Source organism: Gopherus flavomarginatus, chromosome 8, assembly GCF_025201925.1.
Source record: "Gopherus flavomarginatus isolate rGopFla2 chromosome 8, rGopFla2.mat.asm, whole genome shotgun sequence".
NCBI classification, from domain to species: Eukaryota; Metazoa; Chordata; order Testudines; family Testudinidae; genus Gopherus; species Gopherus flavomarginatus.
Window position 1 is genome coordinate 57476991 of NC_066624.1, and position 18993 is coordinate 57495983.

At 51.5% G+C, this 18993-nt stretch overlaps 1 protein-coding gene across 4 annotated transcripts in view; it reads left to right on the top strand.

The window, feature by feature from the left end:
• Positions 1 to 18993, top strand: part of CROCC2 (ciliary rootlet coiled-coil, rootletin family member 2) — a 136954-nt gene that overhangs the window by 46132 nt on the left and 71829 nt on the right. For 3 of the 4 annotated variants that reach the window (XM_050965329.1, XM_050965332.1, XM_050965331.1), the window contains exons 15-20: positions 433 to 577; positions 3081 to 3227; positions 5062 to 5292; positions 5754 to 5947; positions 7214 to 7341; positions 7574 to 7743. In XM_050965329.1, the coding sequence (XP_050821286.1) occupies positions 433 to 577; positions 3081 to 3227; positions 5062 to 5292; positions 5754 to 5947; positions 7214 to 7341; positions 7574 to 7743 (1015 nt within the window). The remainder of the gene's footprint in view (positions 1 to 432; positions 578 to 3080; positions 3228 to 5061; positions 5293 to 5753; positions 5948 to 7213; positions 7342 to 7573; positions 7744 to 18993) is intronic. The other variant, XM_050965330.1, reaches the window with a different exon arrangement.

An 18993-nucleotide genomic window follows, 5' to 3' on the forward strand; every position in this document is an offset into this window, starting at 1 on the left:
TTACTATGGCATGCAGGGCAGTCCTGTTAGGAGGAGAGGGTGCTGATTCCCCACTCCACACTGATGTAACAGACAGTGCTGGGGGAGATGGCCCAGCATCCTCCTGGTAGGGAACCCACTTGGAGCCATGCCCACCTGACACTGAAGTGATGCAGGACTGGGGCACAGCCTTGACTGAAAGGTAGCAGTGAAGCAGGTATGGCTGGGGAGCTGCACACAAAGAACATGACTGTAGGTTTCATTGCTATGGGGGAGTAAGCCCAGCAAGTCATTTACAACTATGTGAAGGAAGCGTAAACTCCTCCCAGATCAGAGTGGCAGCGTTCACAGCCACATGGCGCTCGCGTGGCAAATGGCGCAGGCCAGCGGAGAAGTAAGGCCCTAGACTTGGCTGGAGAAATCATTTTCCTCCCTTTTGCGTGACTCCTGCAGGCAGAGGTCCCTGGAGCAGTTAGAAGAGAAGACCTCAGCCTTGAAGAAGGAGCTGGTGGTGGTAAAGGAGTCCTTGAACCAGGCCATCCTGGAGAAGGACGTGCTGGAGAATGAGAAGGAATGTGTAAGCTGTGCTCTGTCTAAAGTAAGAATGGCGATGGTGTCCTAGGAGCTTGGCTAGCTATCAGCTGTTTCATGTACTTCACAGACCAGTGTGTTCCCTTACCAAAGGCATTTTTCCTCATCTACCTCACCGCTACTTCTCTTGTCAGTTCACCTCCTCTGGGGAACCGAGTTTCGGTTTGTACAGCACTGTTCATGCTCAGCTTTTCCAAAAGCACTTAGAAGTGATGAGCTAGATCCTATTGCCAGGCAATGGGCGGCAGGCAAACAGAACAGCTGTAACTTATCACCCAGAGAGCCCTGGGCCTGGGGTCATCAATCTGTGATCTCATCTCCAGTGGGAAAATGCCAGTGGATCCTTACTTCCCACCTGGATTCCCACTAGAACATGACTGATGGAATGCTAATGTGTCTGGTATGAACGACAGCATCTCTGACTGCGAAGCAACATTCTGGATCTGAACCGCATTATCAGCACAGACCATGAACCCAAATCCTAGTAGGAGACCTGAATCCATGGAAGTGAGATTTTCAAACCACCCACCTGCTTTAGGAGTAGGAGTCCCATTTCCTTTCAGTGAGACTTGGGCTCCTAAGTACAACCAGATGGGTTTTTGTCTGAAACTTGTTTCAGCAAAAAAAATACAGATTTGCTGACGCCAAAATGATTTGCAGATTTGTGTCAGCGACGCTGAATTGCTTGGGCTTGAAATATTTCCTTTTGAAAAAATTGAAATATTTTGTTTCAAAATTTTTGAAGCGAAACATTTTGATTGTTTGAATTGAGTTTTCATTGAGAAATTTTGTTCAATTTAATTTTTAAAAGATTAAACAAATGTGAAACATTCAAAATGCAAATGAAATGTTTCATTTGACCAGAAATGAATTTTTTCCCCCACTTCTCTTTTGGGTCAAAAAAATTTCATTTTCGGGTCAACCCAAAACAATTTTTTTTCTGATTTTTTGGAACCTAAATGAATAATCAGTGATTCACCCTGCCCTACTCTGAAGTCACTGAGGCTATGTTGGAATCCCACCCAGTCTTTCAGCCTGAAGGCGGGAGTGACACCAGCTAAGTTGTATGGCAAGCAGGAGACACAAAGTCCTTGCCTATTGACATTAGTTTCTCACACATCCATAGGAGCTGGGAGGACAGGGCTCTGGGAGAGTGGTGGGTGAGATGCCAGTGCATGGCATGACATCATTAGGAGCTGATATTTCAAAATGGAAAATGTGTTACAAGTTCATTTCTTTGCTTGGAAATAACATGCCCTCCACAGACATGACCCAATGCCTGTTGAAGTCAGTGGGTGTTAAACTGGGCTCCAGTGAATAACTACTGAGCAGCAGCCATCCCTGTGACAATAGCAGAATCTGCCCAGAGCTAAATCCATGCACCAAGAATTCTGTTAGGCAGCATTTTCAGAGGTACTAACTTTTCCAAACTAGTATATTACTTGCCACATAATAATAGCACTGCCTTGCAACAACTCTGTCAGATCCACTTCATCTTCAGTGAGGTGGGGGATGTCCCGACTGGGGAACATGGTTTTTTTCCCCAGAAAGAAGGGTTTTGCCGTCTCACTCAATAGTGTTCACTCTTCTAGGAAATACTAGAGAGCAACTAGCAGTGAGCTGAGGGTAGAATGGGTGGGAGAGCTTTTTAAAAATGTCCTAACCTCAGATGAGTAATATCATATAGAGCTTGCTGTCAATTCCTTTGCAGGGGCCAAAGTACCATGCTCCATCACTGTAGGTGCAGTCTGCTGGATTGCTTGCTGACCCAGCATAGTGGACCTTACCCAAAGGGTCCATCAGGAAGCATGTGCAGGTCTAACTTATGGCACTTACTAACAGTGGCGGGGCTAGCGAATGGGTCTGGCACCCATGTGCTGGTCTTGTCTGTGGGTGAAATGAGCTATAAGGTTCGAGTGTGGCACAGCTGGCATGGGAGGCAAGCCCCCAGGAGGAATTCTCGTTAATGCATCAGTAGCCATTGGCCTGACTGAGAATTTCAGAGGCTCCACAATGACAGTAGGAACCTGGTAACAAAGCTTGTTAGTATTTGATACAGCCTTGCAAAGACCAGAAAGCTGTAGCATCCCAGTCTGAACTGGCACCGTTCAGCCCCCATCGGGATGTACCCTGCTGTGGGGACATGAGTTGCAGGAGGCACTGGGCACTCATTGGGGTGAGTTCAATGGGAGTTTTGCGTGAGGATGGACTGTGGGATTTGGCTCACAGATTGCCTGGGTCTGCTCCCTATGAGCCACATAGTGGGATCTGCAGCTGTAGCAGCCTAACTACTAGCTTCCCACTAGATGAACTCAGAGCATCCCAAACCCTTCTGATATCAGTGCGTGTATTGCAGAGCCCAGGCCAGAGACTTCCTTGCACTGTGCCTCAGTTCGTCACTAGAGTGGAGCAGAGGCTCCTGAATCTCGAGGACAAGGAAGGTTTAACCTCACTGTGGTTGGAAAAACTCCCAGCCAGTGTTTAAGTGCTGAGGTCTCCCTTCTCCCCAGGCCAAGACCAACAGTGCTAAGCTAGAACTAGCCATAAACAAGCTGAAATTGGAGGGCTCCGAGCTGAGAGACTCACTGGCCAAGATGGGGGCTCTGGCTGAAGGTCTTGCCCAGGACAAGGTCAACCTCAACCGCCTTCTCCTGCAGGTAACAGACCTTACCTTGCCCATGGCCTCCACTGCAACGCCTACACTCACCTCACATGCGCTCTGCCCCTGTGCCCCTCACAAACACCCCAGCCTACACCCTCCATGCTACCCCTATGTCCATCACACAGCCCTGCCCACGCACCCCATGCGCCTATCACAAACACCCACCTACATCCTCTGTGCTGCCCCCGTGCCGCTCACACACCCCTGCCCTGCACTCTGCCCCTGTGCCGCTCACACGCCCCTGCCCTGCACTCTGCCCCTGTGCCCATCACAAACACCCTAGCCTACGTCCTGTGCTCTGCCCCTGTACACCTCACATGCCAACCCCCAGCCCATGACCTGCATTCTGTCACTCAAGGAGCTGTCAAGGCCCACAGGAGCTGGTTCCGTTATTCCATGCCAGAGCACTGTTAGGTACCCAGCCAAGATGCGCCAGCTGCAGGGCATCACCACAGCCCAGCCCAGGGAAGTGCCTCTCACTCCTTTGAAAGGGGCAGTTCCTGAACTTGGCTACAAGGTGTATGTGTCTGGGTGGGCAGGGTTAGGTCCCTTTGAGTGGGCTGTGCCCCTCCCTTCTCCATGGGCCTTCTCCCACCCCCCACTCCCCAGAGCATCTCCCCTCCCTGCTCTCATTCAGCTCCTCTCTCCCTGGCCTCCTTCTCGCTTCTCCCACTCCTGGCTGCAGATTTCTATGCCAGGGCCTGCTGGATCCAGCCCCTGCTGGATCCAGCCCCTTCCTGCTGGGGCTGCCAGGTGGATCCAGAGAGAATGGCGGGATTACTCTGAAACAGAAACATCTTACTCTGCCAAGTGAAAAGCATCCCTCTTGTTCCCCTCAGTGGGAGAATAGGCTGCAGGGCAAAGGCAGAGATCCCCCACCCCCACCCCAGCGCACTGAGCCATGCAGGACTGCTCTCTGTTGCCCATTCCTACCACTGGGGGGCATTCCTGTAGCACTTAGAGGCCCCAGCCAGGATCAGGACCCGCCGAAGAGCTTAACAGGTAAAGAAATGAGGGTGGGAGAAAGTAAATGTCATTGTCCCTTTTACCACTGGAAAGCGGAAGCCCAAAGAGCGGAAGGGCAGGGTCCACAAGGGACATAGGCACCGAGCTCCCATTGATTCAGCGGGAGTTAAGCACTGTCTGTCAGCATCCCCCAGAGAAGCCCTGCCCCAGAGCACCCAGGCTGCTGGGTGAGGTTTGCCCTCCCACCTGCTGGTGTGGGGAATGCAGGCAGTCGGAGTGCGCTCTCTTTAGCGGTTCCCCCTCAGTTCTAAGCCAGGGGATGTTCGCGGGCCTGTAACTTCAGCGAGGCCTGACATGGGGGGTAGCATGGCAGTCCCATGCTTGACTGCAGCACTTCAAGCACTGCCCAGCTCTGCCCATGACCCTGGGCCCTGCTTATGCACCACGCAGGAGGCTTCACCTCGCTTCTACACCTTGCCAGCTCAGCCTATGGCACTTGAGTTCTCAGGAGCCACTGTGAAGTCACATCTCGCTAGTGTGACCATCAGAGCCTCCAAGTTCTATGGGCATGAAGGAATTGCAGTCCCCAGGCCCTGCCAGGTCTGAGTTAGGGTTGGGGATATATTCCCTATCCAGGGAACATCCCCAGGCTGAGAACGGATCCCCCATGGCAACAGCAACTGTCCTCTCTGCAGCTGAGCTTCTAACAGCAGGCAGCTGTGCTGTTCTGATGTCACCTGAATGCAGGCTAGCTCCGACTCTAGACCCCCTGCCCTTCACTCTTGTCAAGTCTGTAGGGTATTTCCTCCCAGGGCCGGCCCCTTATCCCACTGCCCTCTCTTTGGCTTTTGGGTGTGGTGAAGCTGGAGGAGGAGAAGAGCTCGCTGCTGGAGCAGAGACGGGAGCTGGAGCAGGAGCGAGCTGGCCTGCGAGAGCAATTGGCACACCTGGAGCAGGAGCTGGCATGGATGAGCACAGCCAGGCAGGAGCTGGAGCACAGCTGCCAGGTGGCAGAGGAGAGGCAAGAGGCACTGGGGGAAGAGATGAGGTTGCTGCACAGGGAAAAAGCCCAGCTGCAGGATCACCTGACGCAGGTGAGAGCAGGCCCAGGTGAGGATCTGTCCCAGATAATGCTCCCTCCCTGCACACTGCTGTGCAAGAGCCAGGCTTCCCTTTGTGGCAAAAGTCTTCCTCTCCTATGCCTGCTCTTCTCCATTCCTCGCTTGTGGCAGCTTTGCTGTCAGTCAGCTGGTTCCTGGGGCAACTGGGAGCCACAGGAACAGACTGGGAAGAAGATGGGGATGCAGAGAGCAAATCCCCCCAAGAAATGACCTATCCCACCTGTATCCCTGGCGCAGAATACTGCCCCTGGTATTCCTAGCTGGCGAGGTGAGGAGGGGCCGAGGGGGACTAGCCCTCCCATGGGCATCTCCCTCCCTCCCTCTCTGCTGCCTGCAGTAGGGGTAGCCAGCAAAAGGGACTCCGGGAGCATGGAGGGCCCAGTCACACCCTTTTCTCTCTAGCTTTGCTCACCTTCCTTTCTCGCTCTTCCAAGGCAAGCAGCCAGCAGCACACTCTGAGTGAGCAGCTGGCGCACAGTCACCAGGAGCTGGAGATTCAGACCGATGCCCTGCTCCGCACCACCCAGGAGAAGGAGGAGCTCGCTAAGGAGAAGGCACAGCTGGCTGTGGAGTTCAGTGTACTGGAGAGGCAGAGGAAGGGCCTTCTGGAAGAAACAGACATGCTGAGGTACCCCCTCCTTGCTCTTCAGATCCTGGGAGACTGGCGGAGTCCTGTGGGTATCACCTGGAGGCTGGGTAGTCTCTTATTTTGGGGGGAGAGAGGGCTGTTAAGGGGTGCCGTGGCAGGGGAGAGAAGGTCTCTTCTCTGTGCCAGGAGCTTCTTGCTCTGCTGCTCCCACGGCTACCTGCTGGTATGAGGCTGGGAACAGCCCAGATCAGTAATGGAGATGGACCAGAAGGGGCCATTCCCGCTGGGGGAAGGCAAGGAATGCCAGGAGCCCTGCTTCTGCCCAACACGCTCCCCGTCCTTGCTGCTTCATCCACTTCTCTCCCTCCTGCTGAGGGCACAGGGGGGCATAGACTCATAGACTCCAGAGTCAGAAGGGACCAATGTGATCATCTAGTCCGACCCCCTGCACAAAGCAGGCCACAGAACCCTACCCATCCACTTCTATAACAAACCCCTAATCTACGTCCAAGTTATTGAAGTCTTCAAATTGTGGTTTGAAGACCTCAAGCTGCAGAGAATCCACCAGCAAGTGACCCATGCCCCACGCTGCAGAGCAAGGGAGAGAGTTTCCAGCCAAGCCCACACAGCCAATGGCCAGCTGGGAGGGTGGCTGTTCTCAGCCACTATCAACCTAGGTGGGGAGACATGATGCTCACACTCCCTTGGGCTGGCGGGGATGCCGTGCTAGCTGGCCTGAGCAGTCATTCACCATGCAGAGGCCTCGCTCCAGCTCCCTAGGCAGTTTGAATGAAAGGATTGTTAATGCTTCACAGTCCTGGTTCTCCTCTGCCACACTCTGGTGGAAATGAAGCCTCACCTGCACAGGAGGAAGTGGAGTTCTGCCCCCCGACCATAGTCTCTGGGCGAGGAGAGCCAGCCCTGTGCCCTTGTTCTGCCCAGACATGCTAACACAGCCATCGCATGTGTGACAACCAGGATCAGCCATGCTCATGTGGAATTGCTCCCATACTTAGTGGCTGGGAGCAGCTCCACAGAGCCTTCTGCTGGGAACACACATGGTGAATGGAGAACAGGAGAAAAGCCCCAAGGAGGCCTGTGTTTGGCAGATGTTCATACAGGGCACACATGTCATTCAAGCTGTGGCTGGGACAGCGCTGCATGGCTCATAGCTGAGCCATAAAGGCCTCAGGGCTCAGCATAGACAAAGGTTCCTCCCACAATCAAAGTTCCAACTAATTCACTGGAGATCAGGGAAGTGATAGCCTCCATCACTGGCCCTGATACTTTGCTGCTGTGCCACAGAGCTGAGAAGGACTCACTGGAGATCAGCCTTTTTGAGATGCAAGAGCTAGCAGCACAGCTGGAAGTCCAGAAGGAAAAGCTGGAAGGGGAGAATCAGAGCCTTGACCAGACAAGACAGGTGCTCCAAGGTAAAGTGTATGTGTTACTGCTAACCCCCTTTTCCCTTCTGTCTGTGGCTTCAGCTCCTGAGCTCAGTACCCTCACCCAAGTGGAGCCATGCCCATGTCCCCTGCCTTGTGGTGTCATGGAGCCCCAGGCCCCATGGCCTGCAGCAGAGAGTAACGCCTGCATTGAACACCTGAGTGCGCTTTACGCAAGCAGGACCCTTGGGAGCCTCACAAGGGTTTCTTTGGTCCACAGTGGAAGTGGAGAAGGCTCAGCAGGAGCTGGAGCTGCAGGACACCACCCGGAGGCGGGATATAGAGTCACTGAAGCAGCAGCTGAGGCAGATGGAACAAGAGACTCAGCTGTCTCTGAAGAACCAGAAGGCGGCCCATGAGGAGGACCTGGCATGGCTGAAACAGGAGAAGGTGAGAGCTGCAGCCTCCAGCCTCAGTGAGAGAGGAGCCCTACTGGACTGCAAACTGCAGCTAGACATATTTGCAGTAGAAATGAAGCAAACAGGTAGCATCGAAGATAACGTACCATGGGCGCCTTACCCAGGACACGGCGAACCCTGGGTAACGTATCATGGAGCTCTCTACCTAGGGCACGGTGACCCCTGGTTAACATACTATGGGGCTCCTTACGACAGGCCCAGCGACCCCTGGGTAATGTACCATGATGCGCCTTACTCAGTGCACAGCGACACATGGGTAATGTACCATGGGGCACCTTACCCACGGCACGGTGACCCCTAGGTAATGTACCATAGGGTGCCTTAGACGGTGCACAGCGACTCCTCGGTAAGGTACTATGGGGCCCATTACCCAGGGCACAGCAACCCCTGGGTAATGTACTATGGGATGCCTTACACAGGGCACACTGACCCCTGGGTAACATACCATGGAGCGCCTCACCAGGGGCACAGTGCCCCATAGTTTAGGTACCATGCCGCACCTTACCCGGGACACGGCGACCCCTGGGTAACATACCATAGGGCACCTAAGCCCGGGCTTGGTGACCCCTGGGCAACGTATCATGGGGCCCTGTAGTGAGGCTTAGTGGATTGAGAGGGGGACGCTTACACGCTCCTTGGAGGGCAGAGCCTAGATCACCTCGTCCCTCTCACCGGAAGTACCGGGGCGTGGCTGGAAGTATAAAAGGCTGGCCCTGCAGCACAGTTAGGGAAAAGCCGGCAAAGGACAACAACGCTCGGCCTGTTCTCCCGAGGCCCCAAGAGCAAACTGCACCTGGCTGTTCCCGATTTCCAGACTCAGACAAGGACTGGCCCGGAGTACCTGCTGCAGTTTACCCTGAAGAGCCGGAAGAAGCCTGGAGGCCACAGGTACCAAACCCCGGGGGAGGCAGGAAGTAGCCCACAGGCAGCCACGGAGCAGCCGACTGCAGAGCCCGGCGTGGCTCAGTTGGCGTGTTGCGGCTGGACCCCAAAGGCACAGGGGCAGCCAATCCTGCCCCTGCCAGGTCCCTGGGCTGGGACACGGTGAATTAGGGTGAGCCCACGTCCCCCTGCAACCCCACCCTGGGTGGCTGACCCCGTACACAGTGCAAGGAGGCTCTAGCCCAGGACAGGAGCCCCCTTATCACTCATCTGGAAAGACTATTTACTGGCTGCCTGGGCCCTGCCCAGGCTAAAGCCAGCCCTGTATGGACTGTTTGTTTGCCGGCCACCTGAGCTCTACTCCGGCGAGAGCCAGCCCTGTGAAGACTGTTTGCTCGCTGGCTGCCTGTGGTCCACCCAGGCCAGAGCCAACCCTTGGTTGTTGGCTGCTTGGGCCCTGCCCAGACTGGGGCTACCCCTGATAGACTGTGTTGATGGGCGGACTACTTGAGCTACCCCCGCCCAGGCCAAAACCTCGTAGTGACGGTTGGTTGCCCAGCCCTATTGTGGGCTCCCAGCTAACCTGAAAACCCTGGTCCTGACCAGACTGGGCCAACCTGAGTGGCTTCCCCCTGAGCGGGACAGCAAGAGACGCTTACACGTGGTGGAGAATGTGGGCATTGTCCCCTCTCCTGAGATGAGGGGATGAGCCAACCGCAAAACTTTATAGAACACCTCCACAGGTATATAGAGGATGGAGGTGTAAAAGTTAATCAAGTGGCTAGCCGAGAGCCAGCAGCAGCAGCTGATCTGGGAGTTGTGGGTCCAAAACTGCGAGCAATAACATCAATGCCTGCAGCAGCTTGCCGCCCTTTGGCCAGCTCTGGGACCACCCAACCCCAGTAGGGCTACCGGACCTCCTGATCCCGTGGCGTCTGTTCGCCTGACCAAGATGGGGCCTGACGATGATCCTGAGACATTTTTAATTACTTTTGAGAGAGTTTCCCCTGCCGCTAAGTGGCCACTGGCCCACTTTGCTGGCACCGTACCTAATGGGCCCGGCCCAAGCTGCCTATAGGGCGCTCCCTGTGGCCGAAGCCCACGACCACACACATCTGAAGGCCGCAATTCTCGATGCCTTGGAGATCACTCACGAGACATTTCGGAGGCAACTACGCGAAAAAACACACACACCAGTAGCCTGACCTAGGGTGGTCACCCAACAGGTGAGAGCCATGCAGGCGGTGGCTACAATCTGAACAGCGTACGGGGGCTGAGGTAGCTGAACAAGTGGTGCTCAAACACTTTCTGCATATCTTTCCAGCACGTGGGAGGACTTGGGTCATGCACCAGCAACTGACCATCAAAGCAACAGCCTTGCTTAGCGTAGAGGACTTTCTGGTAGCTGAGACCCCGGTAGGGAAAGGGCCCGTCCTCCAACCACCAAACCAGTTCAGTCTTGTAAAGAGAAGACCCAGGGCCAGAGGAGCAAGCCCCAACCTGGCCTAAGACCCTCAGATGGATGGGAAGTTGGCCCAGCCCGACAAAGGCCCCAGAGAGAGTGGGCCCGCTGCTAGATGCCCCCACTGAAAGGAGACTCGAGGCTGCAGAGGCGCCGGTCCCAGCAATCCCTGCACCGGACCCGCCCGACACCTTGGACTTGGCCCCTGCCTCACCTGTGGCCGCTTTGGACACCTCCATCAGGAGTGCCTGATGATGGACTGTACTTTTGGGCAGGTCTGTTCGAGGAGGGCCCGGGCCCATAAACAGCCCTTGCATAAGCTGGCTGTACCCATTATAGTGAATGGAGCAACCGTCTCTGTGCTCATTGACTCGGGAAGTGAGCAGAAACTTGTCCGCCAGGGTCTCATCCCCCTGCCTGAACCACCCCTAGGGGTCATTCAGCTCCAGTATATCCACGGGGATGTTCCCCCAAGAGCAAAATTATGCAGTGGTCGAGAAGGAACCCTGGCTGTCAAGTGCCTTAAGATATTATCTTGTAGGCAGCCCCTTCATACTAGTAACTGACCATGCACCTCTGAAGTGTTTACAAATGGCAAGAGAGAGACAAACCCCCGGATTATGCACTGGTACTAACCCTGCAGCCTTATGTCTTCATATTTTGACATCGAGCAGGTTAGGACCATGTCAATGCAGACTTTCTCCCAGCTGGGGGAGGAGAAGGGTGCCATCTCCTGGTTCCCAGAGATGGACTTGGGCGGTGGGGAGGGATGGTGTAGTGAGGCTGAGTGGCCTCCCTCTGAGTGGGAGAGAGAGAGTAACACTTACATGCACCTTGGAAGGTGGAGCCTAGATCTCCCCATCCCCCTCGCCGGAAGTACCAGGATGTGGCCGGAAGTATAAAAGGCCGGTCCTGCAGCACAGTTGGAGGAGAGCTGGCGAAGGAAGACGACGCTTGGCCTGTTCTCCCAAGAGGAACTTGCGCCTCGCTGTTCCTGATTTCCAGACATGGACGAGGACTGGCCTGGAGTACCTGCTGTCTGGCCCAGAGTACCCCGAAGAGCTGGAAGAGGCCTGGAGGCCGCAGGTACCAAACCCCAGGGAGTCAGGAAGTAGCCTAGGGGCAGCCATGGAGTCAATCCTGCCCCTGCCAGGGCCCTGGGCTGGGACACAGTGGAGTAGGATGAGCCCGCATCCCCCTGCCACCCCACCCTGGGTGGCTGACCCCCCTACACGGTGCAAGGAGGCTCTAGCCCAGGACAAGAACCTCCTTATTACTTATCTGGAAAGACTCTTTGTTTGCTGGCTACCTGAGCTCTACTCCGGCGAGAGCCAGCCCTGTGAAGGCTGTTTGCTCGCTGGCTGCCTGGGCTCCACCCAGGCCAGAGCCGGCTCTTAAAGACTGTTCGATTGTTGGCTGCTTGGGCCCTGCCCAGGTCGAGGCCATCCCGATAGATTGTGTTGATGGGTGTGTCATAACTTTCCTACTCAGATCTGAACCTTAGAGTTCAGAACATGAGAAGCTAGCATGAAACCTCCAAACTTAATTACCAGCTTGGATCTGATATCGCTGCCACCAGCCAGAAAATTCCAGTGTCTGGCTCACTGTGGTCTCCCCAAAACCTTCCCTGGGGGACCCCAAGACTCAGATTCCTTGAGTCTCACAACAAAGGGGAATAAACCATTTCCCTTTCCCCTCCTCCCCTCCAGGTGTTCCCTCCCTGGGTTCCTGGAGAGATATACAGATTCAAGCTCCGTGAATCTAAACAAAGGGATTCCACCCTTCCCCCCCCTTCTCTATTCCTGTTAAGTACAGACTCAATTCCCTCAAGCCTCAACAAGGGGGGCGGGAAACAAACAGGTCTTCAAAAGCAAAACTTTATATAAAAAGAAAGAAAAAGACATAAAATGGTCTCTGTGTCAAGGTGACAATATACAGGGTCAATTGCTTAAAGGAAAAAATGAATAAACAGCCTTATCCCAAAAAGAATACAATTTAAAACATTCCAGCAACTACACACATGTAAATACAAAAAAACAATATAAACCTATTGTCTTACTATCCTTGTACTTACAACTTGGAAACAGAAGATTAGAAAGCCTGGAGATAGAGAGATCACTCTCAGAGCCGAGAGGGTCACCGAACCAAGACAAAGAACAAAAGACTCACCCCAAAACTTCCCTCCCTTGACATTTGAAAAATCTTTTTTTCTGATTGGTCCTCTGGTCAGGTGTTTGGTTCCCTTTGTTAACCCTTTACAGGTAAAAGAACATTAACCCTTAGCTATCTGTTTATGACAGGGTGGACTACTTGAGCTACCACAGCCCAGACCGAAGCCTGGTAGTGATGGTTGGTCACCCAGCCCTATTGTGGGCTCCCGGCTAGTCCTGACCAAACTGAGCCAACCTGAGTGGCCTCCCTCTGAGCAGGAGAGCGAGGGACGCCTACATGCCCCTTACTCAGGGCATGATGACCTCTGGGTAACGTACCACGGGGCACCTCACCTGGGGCACGGTTGTGATGGTTTCAGTCACAGAGACCCCCTTTAGGACTATCACCTGACATGCTGAATTTACTTCTGATCCTGTTTTCCCTGCCAGCTTGGGACTCCAGAACCCTGCCTTGTTGAGCCAGACATGCTAGCCTGCTGCAACACAGACTCAGGTCTGGTCCACGCCCCCAAAGCTGGAGACTTTAACCAAAAACTGCTCAGCAGGTCACTTCTCTCCAGTACTCAGCTCCCAATGGCATTCAAACCCCAAATAAATCAGTTTTACTCTGTATAAAGCTTGTACAGGGTAAACTCATAAATTGTACACCCTCTAACACTGGTAGAGAGATATGAACAGGTATTAATCGCTTACTCTGGGTTCATTAACAAACAAAAGTGATTTTATTTAGTATAAAAATTAGGATTTAAGTGGTTTCAAGTAGTAACAGACAGAAACAAAGTAAATTACCAAGCAAAATAAAACAAAACACACAAGTCTAAGACTAATATATTAAGAAACTGTTTACAGGTAAAATCTCACCCTCAGATGTTCCCATAAGCTTCTTTCACAAGCTAGACTTCTTCCTAGTCTGGGCCCAAACCTTTCCCCTGGTACAGTCCTTGTTAGTTCCAGGTCTGGTGGTAACTCGGGGATCTCTCATGACTGGCAGCCTCATTTGTTCTGTTCCACCCCCTTTTATAGCTTTGGCACAAGGCGGGAATCTTTTCTCTCTCTGGATTTCCATCCATCCTTCTAAATGGAAAAGCACCACATTTAACATGGATTCCAGTATCAGGTGACATGGCCGCATGTCCTATGAGGCCTCAGCCTCCATTCTTCCAGGGCTGGACCACACACACCCAGGAAGGTTTGCAAGTAATCAGAGCCATTTACAGGCAATTGTCCTAGTCAATGGGAGCCATCCAGATTCCAAACCACCATTAATGGCCCACACTTTGCATAATTGCAGTAGGACCCCAGAGTTATATTTCATATTCCTAGTTTCAGATACAAGAATGAAACATTCATGCAAATAGGATGAACACACTCAGTAGATTATAAGCTTTGTAATGATACCTTACAAGAGACCTTTTGCCTAAAGCATATTCCAGTTACATTATATTCACTCATTAGCAAATTTCCATAGAATATATGGAGTGCAACGCCACAATGGTAACCCCTGGTTAATGTACCATGGGATGCCTTACCTGGGACACAGTGCCCCTGGGTAATATATCATGGGGTCCCTTACCCAAGGCATGGCAACCCCTGGGTAATGTTGTGATGGGTTGGATCACATGTGTACCTTAGCTAAAGGTGCAAGGACTTTGTAACCTCCCACCAGTTCTAATTCTGCCATTTTCACTGGCAACAAATCCTTCTCATGGATCAGGTCCCTCCAGACCACAGAAATCTCTGCACCTGTGTCCCGCAATCCCAGGAATACTTTCCCATTCAATTTAACAGTATGCATATGCTTACTGCTTGGTTTTGTAGAAGCAACCTTTACAAATCCTGTGTGGAAAGAGGCAGCCTGGCTCAGAGAAGCAGCAGCTTCATGTATTACTTGCTTCCTGTTCCCATTCAGCTAGGGAGATTTATTCCTCAGGTGGTTAGTGGATTTACAGTTATAGGACCTCTAGGATTCCTCTGCTTGTACAGGAGATTTGGGACGAGTAACAGAGGAATAGGGAGGTGAACGCCCAGCCTCCTTTTCCCCCCAGGAGGTAAAACGGTGATTCTGCTTTCCACTAACCCTGTACTCCTCTGCCAGTGGTTTATGTTTAATTGCAGATTATGACTGCTCAAAAGAGTTGCAAACTCAGTCAATCCACCCACTGCATCCACCTCTTTGTCTCACAAATACTGTTTTACGTCATCATTACACATATTCAGGACTTGTTCCCAAGTAACCAAATTACACATTTCTTCCAAGCTTATAATGCCTTTTCCCCCTCACCTACTTATTTAACAAATCTCTTGTTTCATTTATATAAGCCACATTACTCAATCTAGATCTGCTCTTTAGACTCCTGAATTTACACCTGAAACTTACAGGGTTAATCTGAAACTGTATCAAAACCAGTTCCTCAAATTTACTATAGTTTGACACATCATCAATAGGCATCTTATTGAATATGGCCAGAGCTCTTCCAGTCAATTTTGCTACCAAGGTGTCCATTTTTTGTTTGTCAGGAATTGTACGGAGGGTGCACAGTCTCTCAAAGGTGATGAAATATTTGGCAATGTCACTGGACTCATCATACCTTGGACAGAGTTGTTCCCATTTGTGGATTTTTGGGGGAAGTGGGGCCAGCTGCTGGAGGGTTTTGTCTCTTCCACTCCATAACAGCCAGTTCATGCTTCTGTGCCACAGGATACGTCTTCACTACCGGCCGTATCGGTGGGTAGCAATCGATTTCTCGAGGATCGATATATCGCATCTCATCTAGACGCAATATGGCGATCCCCGAATGAGCTCCTGTCGACTCCGGAACTCCATCAACATGAACGGCGGTAGCGGAGTCGACAGGGGGAGCCGCGGACGTCGATCCCGCGCCGTGAGAACGGTAGGTAACTCAATCTAAGATACTTCGACTTCAACTACGCTATTCACATAGCTGAAGTTGCGTATCTTAGATCAATTTCCCCCCCTAGTGTCGACCAGCCCTCAATCTCAGCCTGTATTTCTCTGTCTCTTAACTCCGGGGCTCTTTTGTCCCTGGTTGCCTTTGCTTCCATAGCTCTTTTGTGAGTAGCTTTCTCCCTGGCTGCCTCTGCTTCTTTGAGCTTCAATTGAAACGCCTGGTCCTTTGCCTTCTCTTCTGCTTCCAGTCTGGCCAGCTCTAGTTTAGTAGCTGCTTCACTGGTTGTCATTTTCCTGCTTTCTTGTGCTAGGCCACACCCCTCTGCAGTTCATTGAAACTGGGGTGCACTCAGCTCAGGGGCTTCTTACTTAGCAGACACTTGTCCAGTGCCCAGTGTTCAGCCTTCCTGGGCAATTTGCAGCTTGTGCAGTTTTAATTTCTTCTGATCTTCACTCTTACTTATTTTGCTTATTTTTCTGTCCCTATTGCCCTTATCCGAAATAAGCAAACAGAAAATAACAAACCACTTTGTCTGTTCTCCAGCCAACACACTTAAAACTCACTTAAAATCACTACCAGTATTTCAAAGCAATCAGCTGTGCACAGACCCAGCTCAGTGCGCCACTATAACAGGTTAGGTCACAGAAACCCCCGTGGGACTGCCACCTGATGTGCTGGGACTACCTCAGAGCCCGTTTTCCCTGCCACCTTGGGACTCCAGTACCTTGGCTTCTTTGAGCCAGACTCGCTTGCCTGCTGCAAACACAGATCCAAGTCTGAACCACGTCCCCCACAAGCTTCAGGCTTAACTGAAAACAGCTTAAGAAGTGCTCCTGTCTCCAACACCCAGACACCCAGCTCCCAATGGGATCCAAACCCCAAATAAATCTATTTTATCTGTATAAAGCTTTATACAGGGTAAACTCAAATTGTTCACCCTCTATAAAAGAGAGAGATATGCACAGCTGTTTCCCCCCCCCACCCCAGTATTAATACTTATTCTTGGTTAATTAATAAGTAAAAGTAATTTTATTACATACAAAAAGTAGGATTTAAGTGGTTCCAAGTAATAACAGACAGATGTAAAATACCAAACAAAATAAAATACGCAAGTCTAAAGCCTAATACAGTAGGAAACCAAATGCAGGTAAATCTCACCCTCAGAGATGTTCCAATACGCTTCTTTGACAGACTAGCCTCCTTCTAGTCTGGGCCCAATCCTTTTCCCTGGTAGAGTCCTTATTCCAGCTCAGGTTGTAGCTAGGGGATTTCTCCTGACTGCAGCCTCCTTTGTTCTGTTCCACCTCCTTATATAGCTTTGGCAAAAGGCATGAATCTTTTGTCTCTCTAGGTCCCCACCTGTCCTTCTAAATGGAAAAGCACCAGGTTAATGATGGATTCCAGTTCAGGTGACATGATCACATGTCACTGTAAGATTTCATTGCCCACTTGCCAGCACACACATATACAGGAAGACTTACAAGTAAACAGAGCCATCTACAGTCAATTGTCCTGGTTAATGGGAGCCATCAAAATTCCAAACCACCATTAATGGCCTACACTTTGCACAATTACAATAGGACCTCAGAGTTATATTTCATATTTCTAGTCTCAGATACAAGAATGATACATTCATACGAATAGGATGAATACATGCAGAATAACATAACCTTTGCACAGATATGTTACATTGCATATCTAGCATAAAACATATTCCAGTTATGTCATATTTACACTCATAAGCATATTTCTATAAAGCATTATGGGGTGCAACATCACAAACTTATCATGGGGCACCTTACCCAGAGCACGGTGATCCATGTGTAACATACAATGGACGCCTTACCTGAGGCACAGTGCCCCGTCATGTAGGTACCATGCAGTGCCTTACCCAGGACACAGCAACCCTGGGTAACGTACCACAGGGAGCCTTATGCGGGGCACTGTGACCCTTGGGTAACGTACCACCGGGTGCCTTATGCAGAGCTCGGCAACCCCTGGGTAACGTTCCATGGGGCGCCTTACACGGGGCACCACAAATCCTCGGTAATGTACCATGCACACCTTACACAGGGCATGGTCACCCCTTGGGGCACCTTATTCAAGGCACAGCGACCCCTGGGTAACACACCATGGAGTGCCTTACTCAGGGCTCAGTTACATTTGGGTAATGTACAATGAGGTGCCTTACCCGCCATACAGTGACCCTGGGTAACACACCATAGGGTGCCTTAAACAAGGCATGGTAACTCTTTGGTAAGATACCATGGGACGCCTTACCCAGGGCACACCGACCCTTGGGTAATGTACCATAGGGTGCTTTATACAGAGCTTAGCAACCCCTGGGTAATGTTCCATGGGACGCCTTACACAGGGCACTGAGACCTCTGGGTAACATACCATGGGGCACATTACCCAGGAGTCGCAGTTCCCCATGTAATGTAGCATGAGACACCTTACCCAGGGTACGGTGATCACTGGGTAATGAGTCATGGGGTGCCTTACAAGGAGCATGGTGATTCCTGGGTAACATAGCACAAGGCCCCTTACCCAGGGCATGGCAACCTATAGGTAATGTACCCTGTGGCACCTTATCTGGGGCACAGTGCCCTGTGGGTAAGGTACCATGCGCACCTTATGCAGGGCATGGTCACCCCTGGGTAGAGTACCATAGAGCGCCTTACCAAGGGCATGGTGTCCCCTGAGTAATGTACCATGGGGTGCCTTTCCCAGGTCTCTGTGACCCCCGGGTAACGTACCATGGGGTTCCTTACGCAGGATGCGGAAACCCCTGGGTAACATACCATCAAGCGCCTTGCCCGGGGCACGGTGACCCCTGGGTAACTGTGACCCTCTTCTCTAGTGTAATATGGACCCATGATCTACTAGGTCACTCCAATTGTTTACTCTGGGAGCCAGCCTTGTCCTGCTTTGCTGTGAGAACCCCCACTCCTGTGCTGTTCACACACAGCCTCTGCCATGTAAGCTGCTCCTTAGATTGTGCAACTGAATGACACTAGCCAATATCTCCAGTCCCAGACAAAACTCTAGGAACTTCTGTCTTGCAGTGTCCAGTTATGCCCACTGGACGCTGCAAGCGTATATGAGTTTGTCAATTTAACAAAGAAATTGATATGTACCAGGCTTGTTATCCCAAGGGGAGTCTCTGACATGCTTTAAACCAAACACTCTGCTTCAGGTAGAACAAACAAACACATTTATTAACTACCAAGGTAGATTTTACGTGATTATAAGTCAGAGCATAATAAGTCAGATTTGGTGAAATGAAACAAAAGCAAAACACATTTTATGCTGATCTTAACACTTTCAGTGCCCTTAGATGCTTCTCACCACAGGCTGGCTGGTTGCCCTTCAACCAGGCTCTCCCCTTTGATCAGCGCTTCAGTCACTTGGTGGTGATGTTTGTAGATGGAGGTGGGAGAGAGAGGAAGCATGGCAAACATCTCTCCCTTTTATCGTGTTCTCTCCTCCCACCCCAACTTCAGGGTCAGGTGAGCATTACCTCATCACAGTCCCAAACTGACCAAAGGAAGGGGGGTGACTCACTCGAGAGTCCAACAGATCCTTTGCTGTTGCCTAGTCCAGTGTCCTTTGTTCCTGTGAGGCTGGGCTGGGTTTGTCCCATACATGCCCTGATGAGGGATGAACTGACCCTCTGCTTCTGGAGAGTTTTTGCCTGAGCTTGCTTTAAGCCATGAGGACACGTTTTCAGCCTCATAACTATATACATGAAATTACATCCTATAACAATGATTACTATAAACATTACCATAACA